General features: G+C 36.3%; 1 protein-coding gene across 2 annotated transcripts; it reads left to right on the top strand.

Moving 5' to 3' along the window:
* The first annotated feature begins 7,643 nt into the window (after positions 1–7,643).
* LOC128244886 (fibronectin type 3 and ankyrin repeat domains 1 protein-like) lies at positions 7,644–19,940 on the top strand. Of its 2 annotated transcripts, none has more exons than XM_052962997.1 (5): positions 7,644–7,724; positions 9,100–9,556; positions 9,906–10,007; positions 17,948–18,154; positions 19,235–19,940. In XM_052962997.1, exons 2-5 carry the CDS (start codon positions 9,115–9,117, stop codon positions 19,420–19,422), a joined length of 939 nt encoding a protein of 312 aa, XP_052818957.1. In that variant the 5' UTR covers positions 7,644–7,724; positions 9,100–9,114; the 3' UTR covers positions 19,423–19,940. The 2 variants fall into 2 exon arrangements, with proteins under 2 accessions (XP_052818957.1, XP_052818956.1); XM_052962996.1 differs by lacking the exon at positions 7,644–7,724 and adding an exon at positions 8,539–8,673.
* The last annotated feature ends 249 nt before the right edge of the window (positions 19,941–20,189 follow it).

Raw genomic sequence — 20,189 nt, 5'->3', positions numbered from 1 at the left:
CTTATCGTAATATTCCATTTATTATATACCTGCCTTGTTAAGAATTCCTTTTCATTTTTTCGGTTTCAATTTGATTTAATTTTACCGCCATCTGTCAAATGTGCGTATTAGTATGAATTCGAATGTGTTTGGTACTTTTGTGTAATGAAGTCAAGGGAGGCTACTACAGCAAAATGAAGTCAGAAGTTCACTTTTTGAGCAAAATAAAAACAGTATTTTATGTTTAAGCTAACATTAGCAAATTGCCAATACGAAAACAATTATTAAATCTCGCAGCACATAAAAAAACAGAACAACAAAAAAGCGGTACTTATTTTACGAGTATACAGCAATCGTCATTTCCTGTAGACGTAACGCGGCCATTTTAAACAAAGTAAATATTCGTGGGATTTTTTGACGATTATACTATGCAGAATTAAGGTAAGTTCGTGAGTCAATCATTATTTCTATCGATGACGCGAATTCGCCTTCTTTGTATTGGCGAGCTGCTCATATTTATGGTAATAGACATTGATAATACTGGATAATGCAACAGTTTATGGAGTTCGAAATGGCAAACAACTAGTTCACTGAAGCATGTGTGAAGAAGCTGTCTAGATAGATTGGAAGAGTTCTCTTCTTCGTGCTTATCCTTATGGTTTTTTGAAGAGAATGAGAACCATGTTCCTGAATATAAACATGTTTCTGTAGCGTGAGTAAAGTTAGTTATTAAAATTTAATGTATTTAAAAGTCGACAGGTTTTATCAGCTTTTATGGTCACGCTATTTTAGCAACGCGGAAGTAGTTCCGAGATTACACACAGTACTAGCATCATACGGAATCAGAAAACGACGGAATCATGATACGGATTTTTCAATACGGCGTGCTGTATTTTCGCTGTTGGATATGGAAAAGAAATTTGATAGGCATATAATATAATAAAGGTATTTATTGTCATAATCAAATTGTGCATTATTTTTAGGGTGCTCTTATTTTTAATTTTAATAAAACAATCATTTTTTAATGATTTTACTATTAAAAAAGAAGGAACTTACCCATGTATGTACATTTCATGGAAAGTTCTGTAACAATTAACGCTCTTGGTAGGTATCGGTCGAATATTTACTTGGCCACATGTGCTAGTAATAATACATCATTTTACTTACAAACTCTAACCCGATACATGTATGCACAAACATTTTGAAATTAAGTGTTTACCTTCATTACATAAATTCAGTTTTCTTTTCATACTTTAGTAGTTGTAGTGGCCAATCAGAGCCCAGTATTGATAAACCCGCCTCTATGTATGATAAGCCCGCCTCTGGCTAACAGTTGCATGTATGTTTATAGTTCAGCTAATTAGATTCAAGATCGTGTGCGTATCTGTATGAATGTATTAAAGCTATATTATATCACCTTCCAGCACTACAAGCAGAACAAATCTTAATCTATGGATATCACCTTCCAGCACTACAAGTAGAACAAATTTTAATCGGTGGATATCACCTTCCAGCATTACATGCAGAACAAATCTTAATCTATGGATATCACCTTCCAGCATAACAGGCAGAACAAATCTTAATCTATGGATATCACCTTCCAACACTACATGCAGAACAAATCTTAATCTATGAATATCACCTTCAAGCATAACAGGCAGAACAAATCTTAATCTATGGATATCACCTTCCAGCATAACAGGCAGAACAAATCTTAATCTATGGATATTACCTTCCAACACTACATGCAGAACAAATCTTAATCTATGAATATCACCTTCAAGCATAACAGGCAGAACAAATCTTAATCTATGGATATTACCTTCCAGCATTGCATGCAGAACACATCTTAATCTATGGATATCACCTTCCCGCACTTCAAGCAGAACAAATCTTAATCTATGGATATCACCTTCCAGCATTACATGCAGAACAAATCTTAATCTATGGATATTACCTTCCAGCATTACATGCAGAACAAATCTTAATCTATGGATATCACCTTCCAACACTACAAGTAGAACAAATTTTAATCGGTGGATATCACCTTCCAGCATTACATGCAGAACAAATCTTAATCTATGGATATCACCTTCCAGCATTACATGCAGAACAAATCTTAATCTATGAATATCACCTTCCAGCATAACAGGCAGAACAAATCTTAATCTATGGATATTACCTTCCAGCATTACATGCAGAACAAATCTTAATCTATGAATATCACCTTCCAGCATAACAGGCAGAACAAATCTTAATCTATGAATATCACCTTCCAGCATAACAGGCAGAACAAATCTTAATCTATGGATATCAATTTCCAGCATTGCATGCAGAACACATCTTAATCTATGGATATCACCTTCCCGCACTTCAATCAGAACAAATCTTAATCTATGGATATCACCTTCCAGCATTACATGCAGAACAAATCTTAATCTATGGATATTACCTTCCAGCATTACATGCAGAACACATCTGAATCTATGGATATCACCTTCCAGCATTACAGGCAGAACAAATCTTAATAATGGATATCACCTTCCCGCACTTCAAGCAGAACAAATCTTAATATATGGATATCACCTTCCAGCACTACATGCAGAACAAATCTTAATAAATGGATATCACCTTCCAGCATTACAGGCAGAACAAATCTTAATAATGGATATCACCTTCCCGCACTTCAAGCAGAACAAATCTTAATCTATGGATATCACCTTCCCGCACTTCAAGCAGAACAAATCTTAATCTATGGATATCACCTTCCCGCACTTCAAGCAGAACAAATCTTAATCGATAAGTCACCTTCCATCACTACATGCAGAACAAATCTAAATCTATGGATATCACATTCTTGCACAACAAGCAGAACAAATCGTATTAATCTTCATTGATGAATATCACCTTCTCGCACGTTCTGTGAATGCCTCACTTACCATGATATCTCTTGCGAATGTATAATTTTGTAACAGTTTGGTGAAATATATTGTAGTACATTCTAGTTCATATTTAAATGAAATTCATTGAATGTTTAGCTATGCAAACAGATGTAAATTTGTTCCTAAATAAATAATTGTCTACATGAAATCTTGTTATATGGAAAGACATGTGTTTTAGTTAAAGTCGATGTTTGGTATAAGCATTATTGTTGTTGTCACCAGAATGGTCGTATAACACCTTTAAACGAGGTCTTAAATCGAAATATGGACAATATAATCGAATATAAGTTTGTACACTTTTGCCGCGAGTCAGTACTCACATGTGGATGTTGAGAACTTTACAAAAGTTGTGAAAGTTGCGAATATCGTGTGATTATGGGATATATATTTACGTAGTACAATGACTGTATTGGTATAACATCACTAAACATTATTGATCATATGTACATCACTAATATTTTCCAAGATATTGGCACTGTTCATTGATTTAAGAATCATATAGTAATATAGTATTTAAGTCGTTATAATCCATAGAGATAAGGAGCATTATCGGTCAAAATTGCACCTCGTAATAAGTAGTTTCAAGCACTTAGAACAGTTTCTCAGTAACCTGTCCATTCCACTCGTTCAAGTTGAACTGTTTGCGAATAATTAGATGATACTGGAGTAAAATGTTGCATAAAATAAATATTTGTGGTAAATAGATATTTTTATTGAATAGGTCAACCCAAATTTGGTATACACATTTTGCAAAAAATACGAAAACACGTCACACGAATCAGTTTCTCGACCATCCTTCGAGGTTTGTTGACTGAAGCGTGGTTTTGAGTTTCAAATGGGTGATTGCTAAGATTATTACGTAATGGCCCTTGCGCCCAAAACTTTAACCATAATAAAGTCCAACAAGGCCAGATAGTTGCATAAATCAAATCGAACTTGCTTTAATTGAAGATCTGTTGACTGTGAGGCGTTGTTAACACGTCGTGTTTTGGCGAGATATTGACGTAATGCAACCGTTCAACCAGAATTTCTAAAAGAGCCACTATTTGCATTGATAAGATCTGTTGAGAGGAAAGCCTTGTTTAAAGTATCAGATAGATAATATGGTTATTGAGATATACATTCTATAATAATTATCATGGACTCTTTGGCAACTGTAGGACACTATTGTCCCAGATCATCATCATCATCATCATCATCATCATCGTCGTCGTCGTCGTCATCGTCATCGTCATCATCATCATCATCATCATCATCATCATCGTCGCCGTCGTTAACGTCGTCGTCGTTGTCGTCGTTGTCGTCGTCCTCATCATCATCATCATCATCCTCTCCGTCTGTCCCTTATCAAAACCACTGACCAGATGCTTCAGAGTTATGTTATTTATTTATTTTCAAATAGAATATACAGGTAAGGCATTATCCTAATACATTTCTCCGATATAGCATTGGAATTATTATATTATAATTACCATATATAAGTATCAGACATTGATGTCATTGACGATGTACATTGTTTTGTTTTATTCTGTTTTTTCTAATCCGTTATCGAAACGATCTCCTCTTTCATAGACCCGGTTGCGATTTCTATCAATTTTACGGTCACATCGCATTCCACGTGTGTTTAGTTGTTTGGTACACTTCATCTAGAACGTCATGGAAACAGAACGCTATTACTAAGTGTTGATCCCAGCGTTAAAGAAACGGTGATTATAGATTTAAGTTAAATGTAACTGTTAGGATATTCGATCAGTTTTGAGACTTTAGTAAGTTTATTCTTCCTTCGACTATACCTGCCGATTGGAACGGCAAGTGTGTTAATTCTTAAAAATAATAAAATGTTGAGACATACAAAATATCTTTAGAAACAACACATGAGTCCATGTTTGCAAAGTTCATGGTAAAACATCAGTATCATTCTTATAAAGATCAAACAACATGATTCTGCTCATCTCATGTTATAAATCCTCGCCCAGTGTTTTACACTCCCCCGCGTTTTTCAATAGTGCACGTAGTTACGCCCGTCTTTAGTTTCTGACAATTTACAATAAATTCCCTCGGTTTTCTAAGATAATCAAGTAACGTCATAGATCGATAGTGACATTTTTTGCCAGCCCGGACAAATTATCGACATTTTTTTTTCTAATTACTGTCAATCAACAATCACCGTTCACCAGTGCGAGGTTAAGTCCGCCTAACATGACGTGATCAGTGTTCCATGTACAACTGCACATGCTGAGTGACCTTGTCAACAGTTACACGTCGATATCTTGTACCAGGCGGTGTTAACATAAATCACATTTTTGCTAATTAACAACTTTGGCTCATCACTGTGGTGGCAATATAAAAAAACTTACTTTGTATCTAATTTTCTTGGAAATGCAAATCAAATACAAATTAAAATCTTTTTGGGATTCATTTTATTGTCACGCGCTTTGTAGGTGGGTAAAAGACTTAAAATACGAATAAACTACTATTTCCTGTCTCGGAAAAACCCAACGCTGGGTACATCAATATAAGACCAAATGTCTCCATAGGAACAGCTGCTGATATAGAAGAACGAAACAGCGGTAAATGCATTTCGCTCTAAAGACTACAATGGAAACACACTTCATGTTGACATATGTTTCAATTTTACATCTTATACTTAATCATAACATGCGTAGTGAAACTGTTTTGGTATAATTCCACATTTCCACTGGAGTCTGGGAATCAACCCAAACAAGATACGCAGTCACCAGGCGTCAAGATTGTACCTGCTTGTACCTCAGATACCTTAAACAGGTAACACAGTGCGCTAACGTCAACGTTTACTTTTGATTTCAATATAGGACAGAAAAATGAACAAAAAACATACACGCCCAAAACACCATTTCGGACTGGAAATTGTTAAAGTTTCTCTCTAGAGAATGCCCAAAAACCACTGCCAACAATTAAACAAATACTCATCCGTTCAGAAGGTGGGTGGGGGCGCAAGTCAACAGATTACGCCTCCAGGTTATGCCCATCTAATGTTTAATCCTGGATCCGCCCCTGCAGTGACTTCGATTTAAATTTAGATTAAAGGCGGCGTTTGAAATTCAAATCAAAGTCAACCGGGATTAAGAAATTGGTTTGACGATCCGGGTTTATCAGTTGTAATCGCAAAAAGCTTGTATCTAAAAGTCAGTCCATAAAGTTGGTTTGTAAAATCGTTTTCTATTCAGTAATGTTTTTTTGTAACTTGTCCTTTATATAACAAGAAGTGTAAAGACGAATTGCAATTGTTGGATTATCCTACTGCGGTAGTACAATGCAGCGTCGTGTTGCACGTGTTAGATTTTCATAATGTGGTAGTTTCAGGTAGCGTCCTCTGGTAGTTTCAGGTAGCGTCCTCTGGTAGTTTCAGGTAGCGTCCTCTGGTAGTTTCAGGTAGCGTCCTCTGGTAGTTTCAGGTAGCGTCCTCTGGTAGTTTCAGGTAGCGTCCTCTGGTAGTTTCAGGTAGCGTCCTCTGGTAGTTTCAGGTAGCGTCCACTGGTAGCGTCCTCTAGTAGTTTCAGGTAGCGTCCTCTGGTAGTTTCAGGTAGCGTCCTCTGGTAGTTTCAGGTAGCGCCATGCTGCACGTGTTGGATTGTCCTAATGCGGTAGTTTTAGGTAGCGTCGTGCTGCACGTGTTTAATTATCCTTATGCGGTAGTTTCATGTAGCGTCGTGTGGTAGTTTTAGGTAGCGTCGTGCTGCACGTGTTGGATTATCCTAATGCGGTAGTTTCATGTAGCGTTGTGCGGTAGTTTCAGGTAGCGTCGTGCTGCACGTGTTGGATTATCCTAATGCGGTAATTTCATGTAGCGTCGTGTGGTAGTTTTAGGTAGCGTCGTGCTGCACGTGTTGGATTATCATAATGCGGTAGTTTCATGTAGCGTCGTGCGGTAGTTTCAGGTAGCGTCGTGCTGCACGTGTTGGATTATCCTAATGCGGTTGTTTCAGGTAGCGTCGTGCTGCATGTGTTGGATTATCCTAATGCGGTAGTTTCATGTAGCGTCGTGTGGTAGTTTTAGGTAGCGTCGTGCTGCACGTGTTGGATTATCCTAATGCGGTTGTTTCATGTAGCGTCGTGCGGTAGTTTCAGGTAGCGTCGTGCTGCATGTGTTGGATTATCCTAATGCGGTTGTTTCAGGTAGCGTCGTGCAGCATGTGTTGGATTATCATAATGCGGTAGTTTCATGTAGCGTTGTGCGGTAGTTTCAGGTAGCGTCGTGCTGCACGTGTTGGATTATCCTAATGCGGTAGTTTCATGTAGCGTCGTGTGGTAGTTTTAGGTAGCGTCGTGCTGCACGTGTTGGATTATCCTAATGCGGTAGTTTCATGTAGCGTCGTGTGGTAGTTTCAGGTAGCGTCGTGCTGCACGTGTTGGATTATCCTAATGCGGTTGTTTCAGGTAGCGTCGTGCTGCATGTGTTGGATTATCCTTATGAGGTAGTTTCAGGTAGCGTCTTGCTGCACGTGTTTTAACTCTACTCAATCCTGCACGTGCTGTTCTATTATACACCGACTGTTTCAGGCTAGTTTCGGCCCTCAACCAAATATAGTCTTGATTGTCTCAATATATTCAGTCATTGTGTTTAAGTTCGATTTTAAAGTGCATGTGCTCTATCAACAACGCGGTCTGATAAAGTAAAGAATACGCATGCGCTAAAATTTGTCAAATGTTTAAATACAAATACGTTTTCCTATGTTATCATAAGTTTGTGAATATTACTAACGTACCGATAAATCAAGTTAACTTAAAGTGTGCTTGGATAGTCAACTCGGAGTATTTCACACAGTACGTTTGTTTAAGTTCATTTTAAGTTTTCACTTTTAAAAATAATATTAAAAATGATTGAGTTCCTTATTTAAGATTTGGAGCTTATTCGGAAACACAATGTGATGGCATAATAGTTTATAATGGGTTCATAAATTATGTTAATTTGTTATACTAATTTCGAAGTCATACATTGCGACTAAATGTATAATTTAAAGCTTTTCTCATTTATAACGAAACGTTCCATATTATTTTATTGAGCTTTGTTTACATGTGCAATGCAATGATTTCTTTCTGTCGTACAAACACACACATAATCTGTATAATACTAAAAGCAAACTCTCTACTTTAATACGTAAAACATTCAGCTGTATATTAAGTTTACAATTGACAGACTAACAATTGACCACATTCCATTGCTGTTTGTTTGTTTCTTCATCTCATGAAAAGGCCAATTAAATATATCTGCTAAAACAGAGTTAGTCTTAAAAACACTAGCGTTATAGTAGAATTGTCAGTAAGACGAAACGAATCTAGCGTTTTGAACTAAAACTGGTATTTTGACTATGATAACTAATTGACCTATGTCAAACTCACTAGCTGTTGATTATTTTAATTTACCAATGGATTAAAATGAATTTTAAAAAGTTAAACACGAATGAAAAACAAACAAACGTCAACGTTTGTCAACAAATGTAAAGAGGAGCGCTTGTTTAACGTGAAACGGAAACGTAGTTATCTAACGTAGCCCTCGCTTACGACTCACAAACGTAATGATTTTGCCGAAGGGCAGGACCTACCTTTTGGATAAAATTATTCGGCTAAATTAAATTAAATCAAATCAATACTTTGAATGGAGACGGAAAATAATGTTTTTCAATATGACTGTGTTGTTGTTACATGTATCATTTGTGGATCGGAGACATATTAGCTAACTTGAGCTTAATTGACATTCATAATAAGGTTTGAGGTAGACTTATCTTCAGTTAAAGTGACACTCTTATTCAAAATCATTACAAACACATGTATAACAAACATAAATTTTGAGTGATAAACCTTTAACTTCTTACTAAATAATGCATTTATGGAATTATTATATAATTATACTAATTACTGATAACAACTTTATTTCCGTGTATTTAATATCTGAAAACACAACAATATTAAATGATTGGAATGCTAAAAGATTTACTGTGATCTACTTTTGTCTCATAAGGTAGAAATACCGTGTTTTCTGCACCTTTCTTTTAAATCAAACACAGTATCCTTCATAAAAACCATTGTTTTTTTTACATTTATTAATCCTTTTTGTAAATTAAAATAATGGTATTTAATATGGTAAATATTATTTGGGAGTAATAGCGCATCTTTAACTAGTGATTGTGTCTTATAACAGGTGTACATTGTCGCAATGACTATTGACTCGAAAGTTAAGCGAAGCCAGTCGATGTGGATGTTAGATCGACAGAACACGTGGTTTCCAACGTCATCAGCCACGTCATCACCTCCGTCACGTGCTTCATCTGACATCAATATATCTAACGCATGTTACCGAGAAAGCACCAAGAATATAATTCGGAAATTCAGGAAACGCGATCGTAAGGAACGGAAAGTAACGAGCTGGTCGTCGCGTTTCACGTGTGCGCCGTGTCTGTGCGGTGACGTTGACGCGGTGGACAGCCAGGGGCGGTCACTCTTGTTCTACGCGGCACGGTATGGTCAGGTGGACACGGCGCAACAGCTAGTGGATGCGGGGTGCGTCGTGGACCAGGCGGACTTCTTGGGCATCACGCCCCTGCACGAGGCTGTGGACAAGGGCCAGCTAGAGATTGCGGAGATATTCCTGAGAGATGGTAGGTATACTCTGTTTATCAATATTGACATTATCGCCATAATTTTCAGCATCATCAGCAGCGGCGGCAGTTGAAACAACAACGAACAACAACAGCTGTATCGTTTTCAAAATCATCACTTTTCTTTCATCATAATTATTTAAGTATAGTAATATTTATTATTAAATTTTGTGATTTATGGAATTTCGAGGTTCTAACAATACTCATGCTTCAGTTTATTTTGTTAAGAAAAAGTAAACGCGATTTTAAAAGTGTTACAGTATTATACAAAACCTAACAGTCACTATCTTTGTTTCGGCAAACTACAATATTTGTTTAGCGTATTGATGACGTCATATCGTATTTACAGGCAAAGCTGACGTGAATGTGACGGGCTGTAATGGAGAGACGCCGCTAATGATCGCGGTCACTCAGGGTCACACAGACGCTGTCAAGCTGCTCCACAAATACGGTAAGCGCTCGCAATGGGCTCGTCGGCAGCTTGACACTTGTCAAAGTCTTAAGACAAACGACGTCAATTTTGCTCGTATATTGTGTTCGAGTAAATTACTGTATTTTTGGTTGGTTTGTTGTCTGAATTTTACATATGTCGTAGACACATCAAGGCATTTAATTGAGAGTTGATACTTGGTCAAAGGTAGAATAGTATAAATGGAAAATGATTTCATTATCATCTGTGAAGTGGATATTCATTATTAGAATCTGACCTCAGATGTTCATTGACATGCTGTCTTACTGTTAAACTTGAATTCTGATAACATTGTTAGGTAAACTTGAAAGTCTTAACCAGGTGATTGCAAACAAGAAATATTGGGTTCAGTAATTACATGCAAACTTATTTTAATAAGCATAAGGTCGTGTATATTTGGTTAAATTTACATTTCAAAATCCCAGGACGCCTACAATGTGATGGTTGTTTTTCGAGTGCCATCTCGAAGTATTTATACTTGAACTTGCCTGGACCACAGTATGTCCATATTTGTTCCCCGGATCAAGGTGGACCAAGAGGGTTGTAGATTACATCATGCGTTTGTCCGATATAGATTAAGTTCCAGTCATTAGGCGCATGTATGAATTTTAGCCGAATGACGTATGGCACAGAGGAATTAGATGTCAATGTAAACAGTGATATACAGATATCTTTGCTTACCCATACATATGATATTTTAACTGAAATATAAACAAAGTCATTCAATCTTATTTGATTAGAGAAAAGAACTCTTTCTGTCGAACACATAGAAAGATCAATCAGTGCATTTGCGTGGAAGTGAATGAAACACCCAAAAGACAGTCTTTGTATAATTTGAAAAATATAAGCGAGTTAAATATGAACCTACATAAATGTTTTATATATAAATACAGAGAAAAATACAGAATTGTTTTTTGGGAAAATGTTCACTTACGCTTCTCTGAATGGTGAGGGGCGAACAAGTAATATGTGGCTGATTTTAGTCGTCAATGCTGCATTCTGTTGTTACGATAATTAATGCACTGTGTTCTCAGACGGGGTAGGGTTGGAAATGGGAGGGGTTAGGGAGGGGTAAGAATGGGGAGGGGGTAAGGATTGGGTGGGGAGTGGTTAGGGAGGGGTTGGGAACGTGTGCCTTATATTATGACATAGTACCCCATTTAGAAAATGTAAATTCATTGTCTTGGCTACTCTTGACTTTAATAGGTCAATATCTTTTATGACATTGGTTTATTAAATAGCCAAAATATTTACGCCAGAATTTGAAATTTTAATTCCCTACTTGTCACGTTAATTCCTTTCAAGAGATAATCGCCATGTCGCGGTCTGTAAAGCATGGCTCGCACTAAATGCCCCAGATAGAGGTGTCGGGGATGCATTATGCCCCAGATAGATGTGTCGGGGATGCATTATGCCCCAGATAGAGGTGTCGGGATGCATTATGCCACAGATAGAGGTGTCGGGGATGCATTACTTGTGGTAGGTCGGTTTTAAAAGGCCCACATGAGGTAATTTTGTACCACTGTTCAAGATCTCCCCCGGGTGGGAATACGTTTATCAACGATGTGTGTATTTCTTTCTATTAATGAAACAATCTGTCACGGTTCTTTGTTGCGTAGCTAATCGTAGAACAGTCATGTCGTTCTGTACAAAAGAGTCATAACATAAAATTCACAACCGACTACGATCATCCATGATGACCCACGATCTATCCGAGGTTTATCAGATGCCCGAATGACAATTAAGCAATCTATCTAAAGAAGAGCTCATAACCGATGCGTCCATCCCTACAATCCCTATGTACTTTTAATGGTTATATCGTAATTGCGTGTATATATGAAATGATTTAACCTGAAAGGCGGTCAGTAAACATGAACTTATCATTCATTATCATGCTTTTGAAACATGTGTGTTTAAATATTTGTTATTTTGCTTAAAGGCGCGACGACAATGATAAAAGTCGAGTGGGGTTAAGTGCGCAAATAAATTTAAAACTTTAATAAATCAGAGTTTCATTGCTATCAAAATGTAGTTCGGAATGAATTTGTTAATTTCGCTATAAAAGGGGGTGCATGTTCATTAAATCAAGTTTACCTTTTGAATATTTAATTGAAAGCTGCCAGATTTGGAAACCAGCATCCATTCATGGCCAACCTTAACTAGCTTGGTTTTACACTTTACGTAAACTCTTTAAATCAATTTGTAAAAGTACCATCTCTTCATTATAACATGATGTAATACGACATTTGTGAAGAGTTTTCAAATACAAATATTCAACAATAAATCCTCTTAAGCCCTCCACTCCTGTGTTCTTACACTTGTGATGCATTTAGTTGTTCTTTGATAAAAATGTAAAAGCACCATCCCTTAACCTTTGATTATTGCAGTGCGCATTTAACGGTCGAAACTTATTACGTTTGAATGACATAATGTTGCCATGGGTTTATGGCCTATGCGCTTTAACATTCAAACAAGATGTAAATATGGATGAATCAATCCAAGTGCTTGTTCACGAGTTTGCACTTTTATCAAATCAGGATGTGGCATTTGATAAGACAGACAAGTCCGTGTGATTTGAATGAGATCGTGCCTGTTATCGACGAGAATGTGTTATCGATACTTATCTTTAAACATTATATCCGGGTGTCTTAATAATAATAATAATAATAAATAATAATAATAATAATAATAATAATAATAATAATAATAATAATAATAATAATAATAATAATATTATATAATAATAATAATAATAAAAATAATAATAATAATGACGATGACGATGATGATGATGATGATGATGATGATGATGATGATGATGATGATGATTGATACCTCATTACTCGACAATAACCACAGCGCTCAAAATAACAGGTAGCAACTTCTGGGATGCCTTCTTACCGTTTTTGAGTTACAAATCACTGTCTTGACTGTGAAGAAATGACCAACATCTTATAAAACTTTCAAGTCAGGATCAGCGTAAATATGTTTGACTACATTAATACTGAACTTGGAACAACTCATCGCATTATCTTCTCTTACTTTGCCCGTTCTTCCGTCGTTAACAACTTTGTTACGGTCATTAATAAGATTTCATTCAAACTTCAAATAATTTATGAACACCATGAAAAAGGATGTTACGCATAAAATATGTGTTCTTAACTTTGAGGTATAGATCACATGGATGCTAACGTTAGAAAAAGGTTTCTCCCACCTCAGATAGATCAAGTAGATTCATTAATTTAACCATGCTAGAAATTCTTATCTTGCCCACGGGCGAAGATAAAATGCCCGTATGGAACTTTTGTACATTGTAATTACCTCCCTTGTTGAAGACTGTAGCGCATCATGGAAACCTTGTCTGGTGGCAATATTTAGAACGCGAGTTAATTATTTCTCGCTTCAAATGTCACCAGAAAACAGTTTTCACGCACCTTTCAAGAAATAATGCTTCACTCTTCTTAGAGATATTTAAAGACCGATCAGACCATTTCCATACTCTGAATCACTGCGCGAATAACCATGACAACCACGAATTATTGCATATCCGTACGCAATTATTTTCACTAAGCACAAAAGAGTTCCGGCAAAAAAACACATTTTTACTTAATTTTACTTAATAACTTAACTGAGGAGGGAGAAAAAGCATCTACCATAGCCGCTCGTGTAAGATAGGTTCATCCCGACCCTCGCGCAGGGTGTTTTGCGGAAACTCGGTATACCTCGTTTCTGCAAAACACCCTACGCTCGGGTCGGAATGAACCTATCTTACACTCTCGGCCATGGAAGATACTTATAGTCCGTACTAGGATATTAAGCCGGTGCAGCATATGATATATCTGCTCTCAGATTATACTACATTTTATTCAACATAAACATTATATTTTGTTTTCCATCAGCAATGACCGATTTAAGGGGCAATTGTCACGTTAATGTGGCTGCTCGTGATTATTTTTTCATATCATACAGCAAAAATATGGACTCTTTACACACTCTAAAACATAATAGATCATATAATCTTTTTTTAACTGTTATCGCACAGATTTACTGATTTTGGTATAGTTTTGTTTTTCTTTTGTCTTTGAATGAGTCAATATTTTTATAAATGTCTTGAAACAAGTGTTTTAAGACGGCTGACGAAAGATCAGATCGCAGTTTTCCATTTTTACTTTCGGAAATTGATGTTTTATTGTCTGGAGAGTAACTAACACTTAAAAAATAAATTAACCGTTTTTCCCAACAATTTAGATATCTTCTATAGGGATTTAATTTATATGACTATATTGAAGGTTGATTCTGTGTCAAAGTTAAAAAAAGTCATTCTGTCAGAGTGCAGCGTAAAGTTTACGTACTTGAATTTAACAACACAAAACTGTGTTCCTAGTTGCTGAAAAAAGTGAAAAGAAAATGCTAGGGCTAAAACAACATAACTATGACCCTAATTTGTGGTCAAGTTTCTGCGCCCAAAGCCTGTCAGAATTCATATACACCAATGATGACGATAAACCCTTGCTGAATTTCTGAAGGTATCTGGTATACATGCGTAGGACTGCAAATGATATACAGCATGGCACCAGAACGTCCGCACAAACTTGTACAACGAAACTGAATGTAACTTGTTTATCCAGATACTGACCTTGTTATGTATGGGCATATCAGAGAATAATGCACCAGTCAATTGTAACCACGCCCCCCCCCCCAAAGTCCGGGGGTATACCTGGGGTGGCCGGGTAAAAGGGCCGTGTTTTTACCTGCCAGGTGGCCCCGCAGTGCCGGGTTAATGCGGTGGTTTTGTCTTCGCAAAAATATAGAGGGGATTGGACCTAACCTAGGGTCTATGGGGTGCGGGGGCACTCGGCGGGGATTTTACCATCTGTTCGTCCCCGGGGTTGGCTGGACCGAAAGTCAAAGTCCCGGCTATTCCCCGGACCTGGGGGAATGGGGGCGTGGTTACAATTGACTGGTGCATAACAGACACGCGTTAACTGGATACTACAGTTACAAGTCCCGTAGTAAACAGTTTCCCCTGTTAAAAGCCATAAGGTAAGGGCCACTGAACAAACACACAGGTGAGTAAAAACAACACAGACAAAAGTCATAGGTTTCGGAAAGCTTTCACCAATATATATTTGGGCTACCGCCTTGGAACGGTCAGTTAAACACAAGTTCACCAGGGGTGTAAATCAGTTTGAATGTACACAACATAACACTTTTCTCAGCGTTTATTAATAATTTCACAACTTAATATATCAGCATTATCGAAGCTTACATCAACTTCACAACAGTGGCTAACCTTAACCCCTTTACCCTGGGATAAAACGGTGTACTTTCTGCTATCTGTGTTGGCCTTATGAAACATCTGTAATTATCAGTGTTTGTTTGTGTGTTCAGATACCTTAACGTCATTTTGATATGATACATATATCCATCGAAAGTTTGTGGCTTTTTCCATGTTTGCGAACGTGCTCGTTATGAAATCAGATATTTACGAGCACAGATAAACACCTCGTACAGCACGATTGCAATGAAACGATGAACTTGAACTGCGCAATTCGTGCCATCCAACACCTTTAAACTAGTATTTTCTTGACGCTGTGACGTTCTTACACGCGTTATTTAAAGCTACGATTACATCGAAGTGATCCCAATATAAATTGTTCATGAATACATCCTTTGTCCCGCTTCTTAGATAGTTCCATCATGTGATACATAAACTTACAATTCTAAGCGGTAATGGCGTCTGTCGGATTCTTTGATGCGTATGAAGTACATGCATGCATTCTTCTACAAATGTAAGAGATAATGACTTTAGATAGATTGAACATGTTACGACTATTCTGATAAAATTTAGACACATTTATGTTTGGCAATGTCATGAATTTTCAATTAAAACATGTATGTGTTATACAAGAGGGTAAAGCAGAAACTGTCTTGAGTTGTTTTTGAACGAATGGTAAACTACTGTAAGCTCTTCAAGTTAAAGTGTTAATTATAGATTGCTAAAGGTCAGACACCACTAAATAAATATTCTATAGTCAGTTGACCAATTTCCATGCAATATAACACTAGGTTCTAGTCCTTCACGACCCCAACACCATATATAGAGAGAAAGTTTCACAATTGCACTAAACGTTAAACAACGTAAGAAAAAAGTTATGTTTCTTATAAGAAAACGAAATCTTGGTTGAACGTAACCACTGTGTACTCGGTAAAATGACAATACCCAGAGTACGAGGACAAACAAGGCGGTGAAAATGAAAACTAAAAAGAAGATCGAACAGATCCAGCATGTGCAGCCTGTTTTTGAAATCACAATCCATTCAGCTTCAAAACCTATAACCATGGAAAATAGCCAATGGTCTGATATGGAATAATTATAATTTGAATTACTATCATATGTAATTTAAAATATAAAGCGTGTAACAATGAGTAGGCATTTTTGAATCTGTTTAATTTGCACTTTAATGTACGTTGTATCTAAATGTCAAGTGCCCGTATGTGGACCAGGATGTACTCTATATATATATATATTTTTAAAGAATGCTACTTCAGACTTATATTTTTAGTCTAAGTTATGCACACACACACTAGTGTTGTTATTATTTGAATTCATTAAAATCTGCAATCAGAAAGAAAAAAAATAATGCACATTTATCTTAGATATTAGTTTTTTTTTCTGCTTGATTACATTTGATCCGATTCCAAGAGAAACGCGAAATTATACGTTTGCATTGCTTAAATTAATTGGTTTAGTTTAAACATAATTATTCAGTTCAATATACACAAGACATCAATACACAATGTACGAATGTATAATATCAAATGATTCTGAGCAGATTGGAAGACAAACATTTTGAATGCTTAAATAAGTTCCTTTCCGTGTTGAAGATTACATGTACTTGGTTTGGTTTGGAACAAAATCATAATAACTTTTTGAACTTCTTAAAACTTTTTGAAAATATCTGGCTAAAACTCCGCCAAAAGTGTTAGATTATGTTTTACGATTTAGAAAAAGAAACAACCGTTTGTCAGACGAAGCAGATAGTTTAGGTAATTTCAACCGAAATAGCAGAAAATGCCATCTTTGTGTGTGTTAGAATGAAGTTATTTTAGTTACGAGGGACAGTTCGCTGTTTAATAGAATTATAAACACCAAATATACAGACATTTTAGAATGAAACCAATAGCGTAATATATTTTTGTAAAGTTGTTTGAATTCATGGAATATATTGGTAGCAAAGAAAAATTCAGAATATTTTGTACTTAATATATGCTATGATATTCACACTTGTATATGCTTATCGTTAATTTGTTAATGTCTCTTAATACGGCATGTAATGTGTTCATTACAATGCTCATGTTATCATAAATTTATGACACGAGTTAACTTAAAACAACTTGAATCTTGGGCGGAGATAATGCAAGGATCATCACTGATTACATGTCAACCTTTTTGCAATCAGTAGTTTGACGTAAGCATGGAATACCAAAAACATTTAAACTAATATTATCTTCTACCTACGTATTTGTGCTTTTTGCACTGTGCTTGTTTATAATTTTAAACCGAAAATGGTCCGTAAATATTGTCCAACTTAAGCAAGATTATTTGATACACTATCATAGTTTTATCATCACCATTAGCTCATTACATTTCATATATAAGTGTCTTTATCAGTTTGTTTTGAATCGCTCAGTCTGTTTGTCATTCAACTTCTTACATACCTTCGTCCCAGCTAAAAATCAAAAATCTGAAAAAAGAGTCCTCTAAATTGTATCCAAGTAACAAGTTTGTAGAACAGAACGTAAAACAGGTGTCTTCTCGCCCTTAAGGCCATGATCTAAATCATTTTGTTCGTAGATATTTTCAAATACATACAAACATATGTATTCACATTTTTTCAAAGTCGTTTGACACTTTTCAGGGGCCGACATAAACGTGCGTGACATGACTGGGTGTTCCCCGATCTACCGGGCACTACAAAGAGGCTGGGAGGAACTTGCTGACTTCCTATTGGATAACAAATGTGACGTCAACACGACGACAGCCAATGGAATGACTTGTTTTTTTGCGGCTGCGCATTCAAACAAAATCAACGTTGACCACTTCACAAAACGTTTCCTTAAGACAGGTAAATACTTAACAAAGAATTGTATTCAGACTTTGCTTGATTTTGACTTGTTTAAATGGCTGCATGACAGGAAAGAAATAAATAACTGGATTTGTTTAAAGAAAAAAAACATAAGTTTAATTTTACCCGGATACAACAGTTTCTCATGTTATGTTTGTTTATTGTATTTGTTTTCACTTTAAATGGTATACATTTACATTAAGATTATAAGTATCTTCCATGGTCGAGAGTGTAAGATAGGTTCATCCCGACCCGAGCGAATGGTGTTTTGCGGAAACGAGGTTTACCGAGTTTCCGTAAAACACCCTGGGCGAGGGTCGGGATGAACCTATCTTATACGAGCGGCTATGGTAGATGCTTTTTCTCCCACCTCAGTTAAACAAAATTAAGAAAAATGTATTTTTTGCTGGAATTCTTTTGTGCGTAGTGAAATTAATGCGTATGGATATTTGATATTTCGTGGTTGTCATGGATATGCGCGCATTGATTCAAATGCTAATAGTCAAATCGGTCTTTAAATAGTACTGATGAGAGTGAAGCATTATTTCTTAAAAGGTGCGTGGAAACTTTTTTATGGTAATATTTGAAGCGAGAAATAGTTATAAAGCATTCTAAATATTGCCACAAGACAAGGTTTCTATGATGCTACAGACGACTGTCTTCAACAAGGGAGGTAACTTCAATGTGGTGACCATTAAAAAGAAGTTCCGTACGGGCATTTTATCTTCGCCCGTGGGCAAGTTAAGAATTTCTAGCATGGTTAAATTATTGGATCTACTTATCTGAGGTGGGAGAAAACCGTTTCCTCTTTCCGAATGCGCGATTGGCTTTAGTATATAACGTATTTACCAGTGAGTCAGGTTTGTATTATAACAGTTTGCCAGGGGTTATTTAACAACATATATTTAAATGATAGTGTTATAGTTTGATTCAATTTTCAAAAATAAGGTATTTAAATGCTCACTCCCAAATGTACATTTAAAATTTGTATAAATCAATGTGTTTGTTAATACAAATTTTTGAATAATACTTAACAGCACCGATATCTTTCAGGAACACTTTAGATTGACTTACTTTCAGGTTACGATTTCAAAAAGGACAGCGAATGGCTAGAAACTGAAGGGTGTCCAGTCACAATCAAAGACTCTAGACTGCATCGCAAAGTGCTCATGAAGGCTGGTCAGGACGGTTCATCAAAACGTAATTCTCTACTGAGTTCGGGAAAACGGAAAATAATGAAAACACTTCGAAGCATTTCCACATCATGACTAACAGTGGAATTTGATTTCGATTGAATGGGAATTATGGACATGGAGACACTCAGTCATGACACATAGTCAGTGTATCAACGCTTGGTTCCGATATCTAGCCTGCATTTTTACGAGAGTTTAAGAATAAATAGTCTTCCAACTATGTTAGAATCACTCTCGTCTGGTTTCGTTATAGAAACAACAGTGCTTGCTAACCTAACCCTGTTTTGTTGCGACATATGAACGTACATGTTATGGCTACGGACACAAAAGTTAAAAGTTTCCTAGAACACATATTTATTGTAGAGAAGTCGGCATATACGAGTATGATGGCAGTAATATTACACACACTCAGATGGCTCAATGTCTACAAAGCAAGACTATTTCGTTTATGTCAGTTACAAACATGATTTCCTTTCCTATCGTTTCTAGCCATCTTAATGGAATTACTCTCGAAATCATAAATAAATCAGAGTGTTTCTCTTTGTTTTAACATTTGTTTATGAAAGTAAGAAAACATCCCACACAACATCATATCACAGAATGCAGATAGTAATACTGACAGTTCAGTTAGACTTGGATTAAATATAGATTGATACTTTAAATGTTTTTCTATCCAAGTTACGTTATATACATTTTTGTATTCAAGATGAAAATTGAAATAAGGGTTAACTAAACATTCGTCTTACGACTAGAATCACACCAGTTGGAAGTGTCACCTGTCTGAACTGCCCCTAATTGTCAGATTAACGATAGTATCAATTTCAATGTAAACAGCTTACTTC

The sequence above is a fragment of the Mya arenaria genome, chromosome 8 (genome assembly GCF_026914265.1).
Source record: "Mya arenaria isolate MELC-2E11 chromosome 8, ASM2691426v1".
NCBI classification, from domain to species: Eukaryota; Metazoa; Mollusca; class Bivalvia; order Myida; family Myidae; genus Mya; species Mya arenaria.
Note: the sequence above shows the minus strand (reverse complement) of the source record. Positions and strands in the feature narration are given on the sequence as shown.

Coding starts and splice junctions, on each gene's coding strand:
- LOC128244886 (XM_052962997.1), top strand. CDS start 9,115: ATGACTATTGACTCGAAAGTTAAGCGAAGCCAGTCGATGTGGATGTTA. Junction 9,557..9,905: donor GGAGATATTCCTGAGAGATG/GTAGGTATACTC, acceptor TCGTATTTACAG/GCAAAGCTGACGTGAATGTG. Junction 10,008..17,947: donor CAAGCTGCTCCACAAATACG/GTAAGCGCTCGC, acceptor GACACTTTTCAG/GGGCCGACATAAACGTGCGT.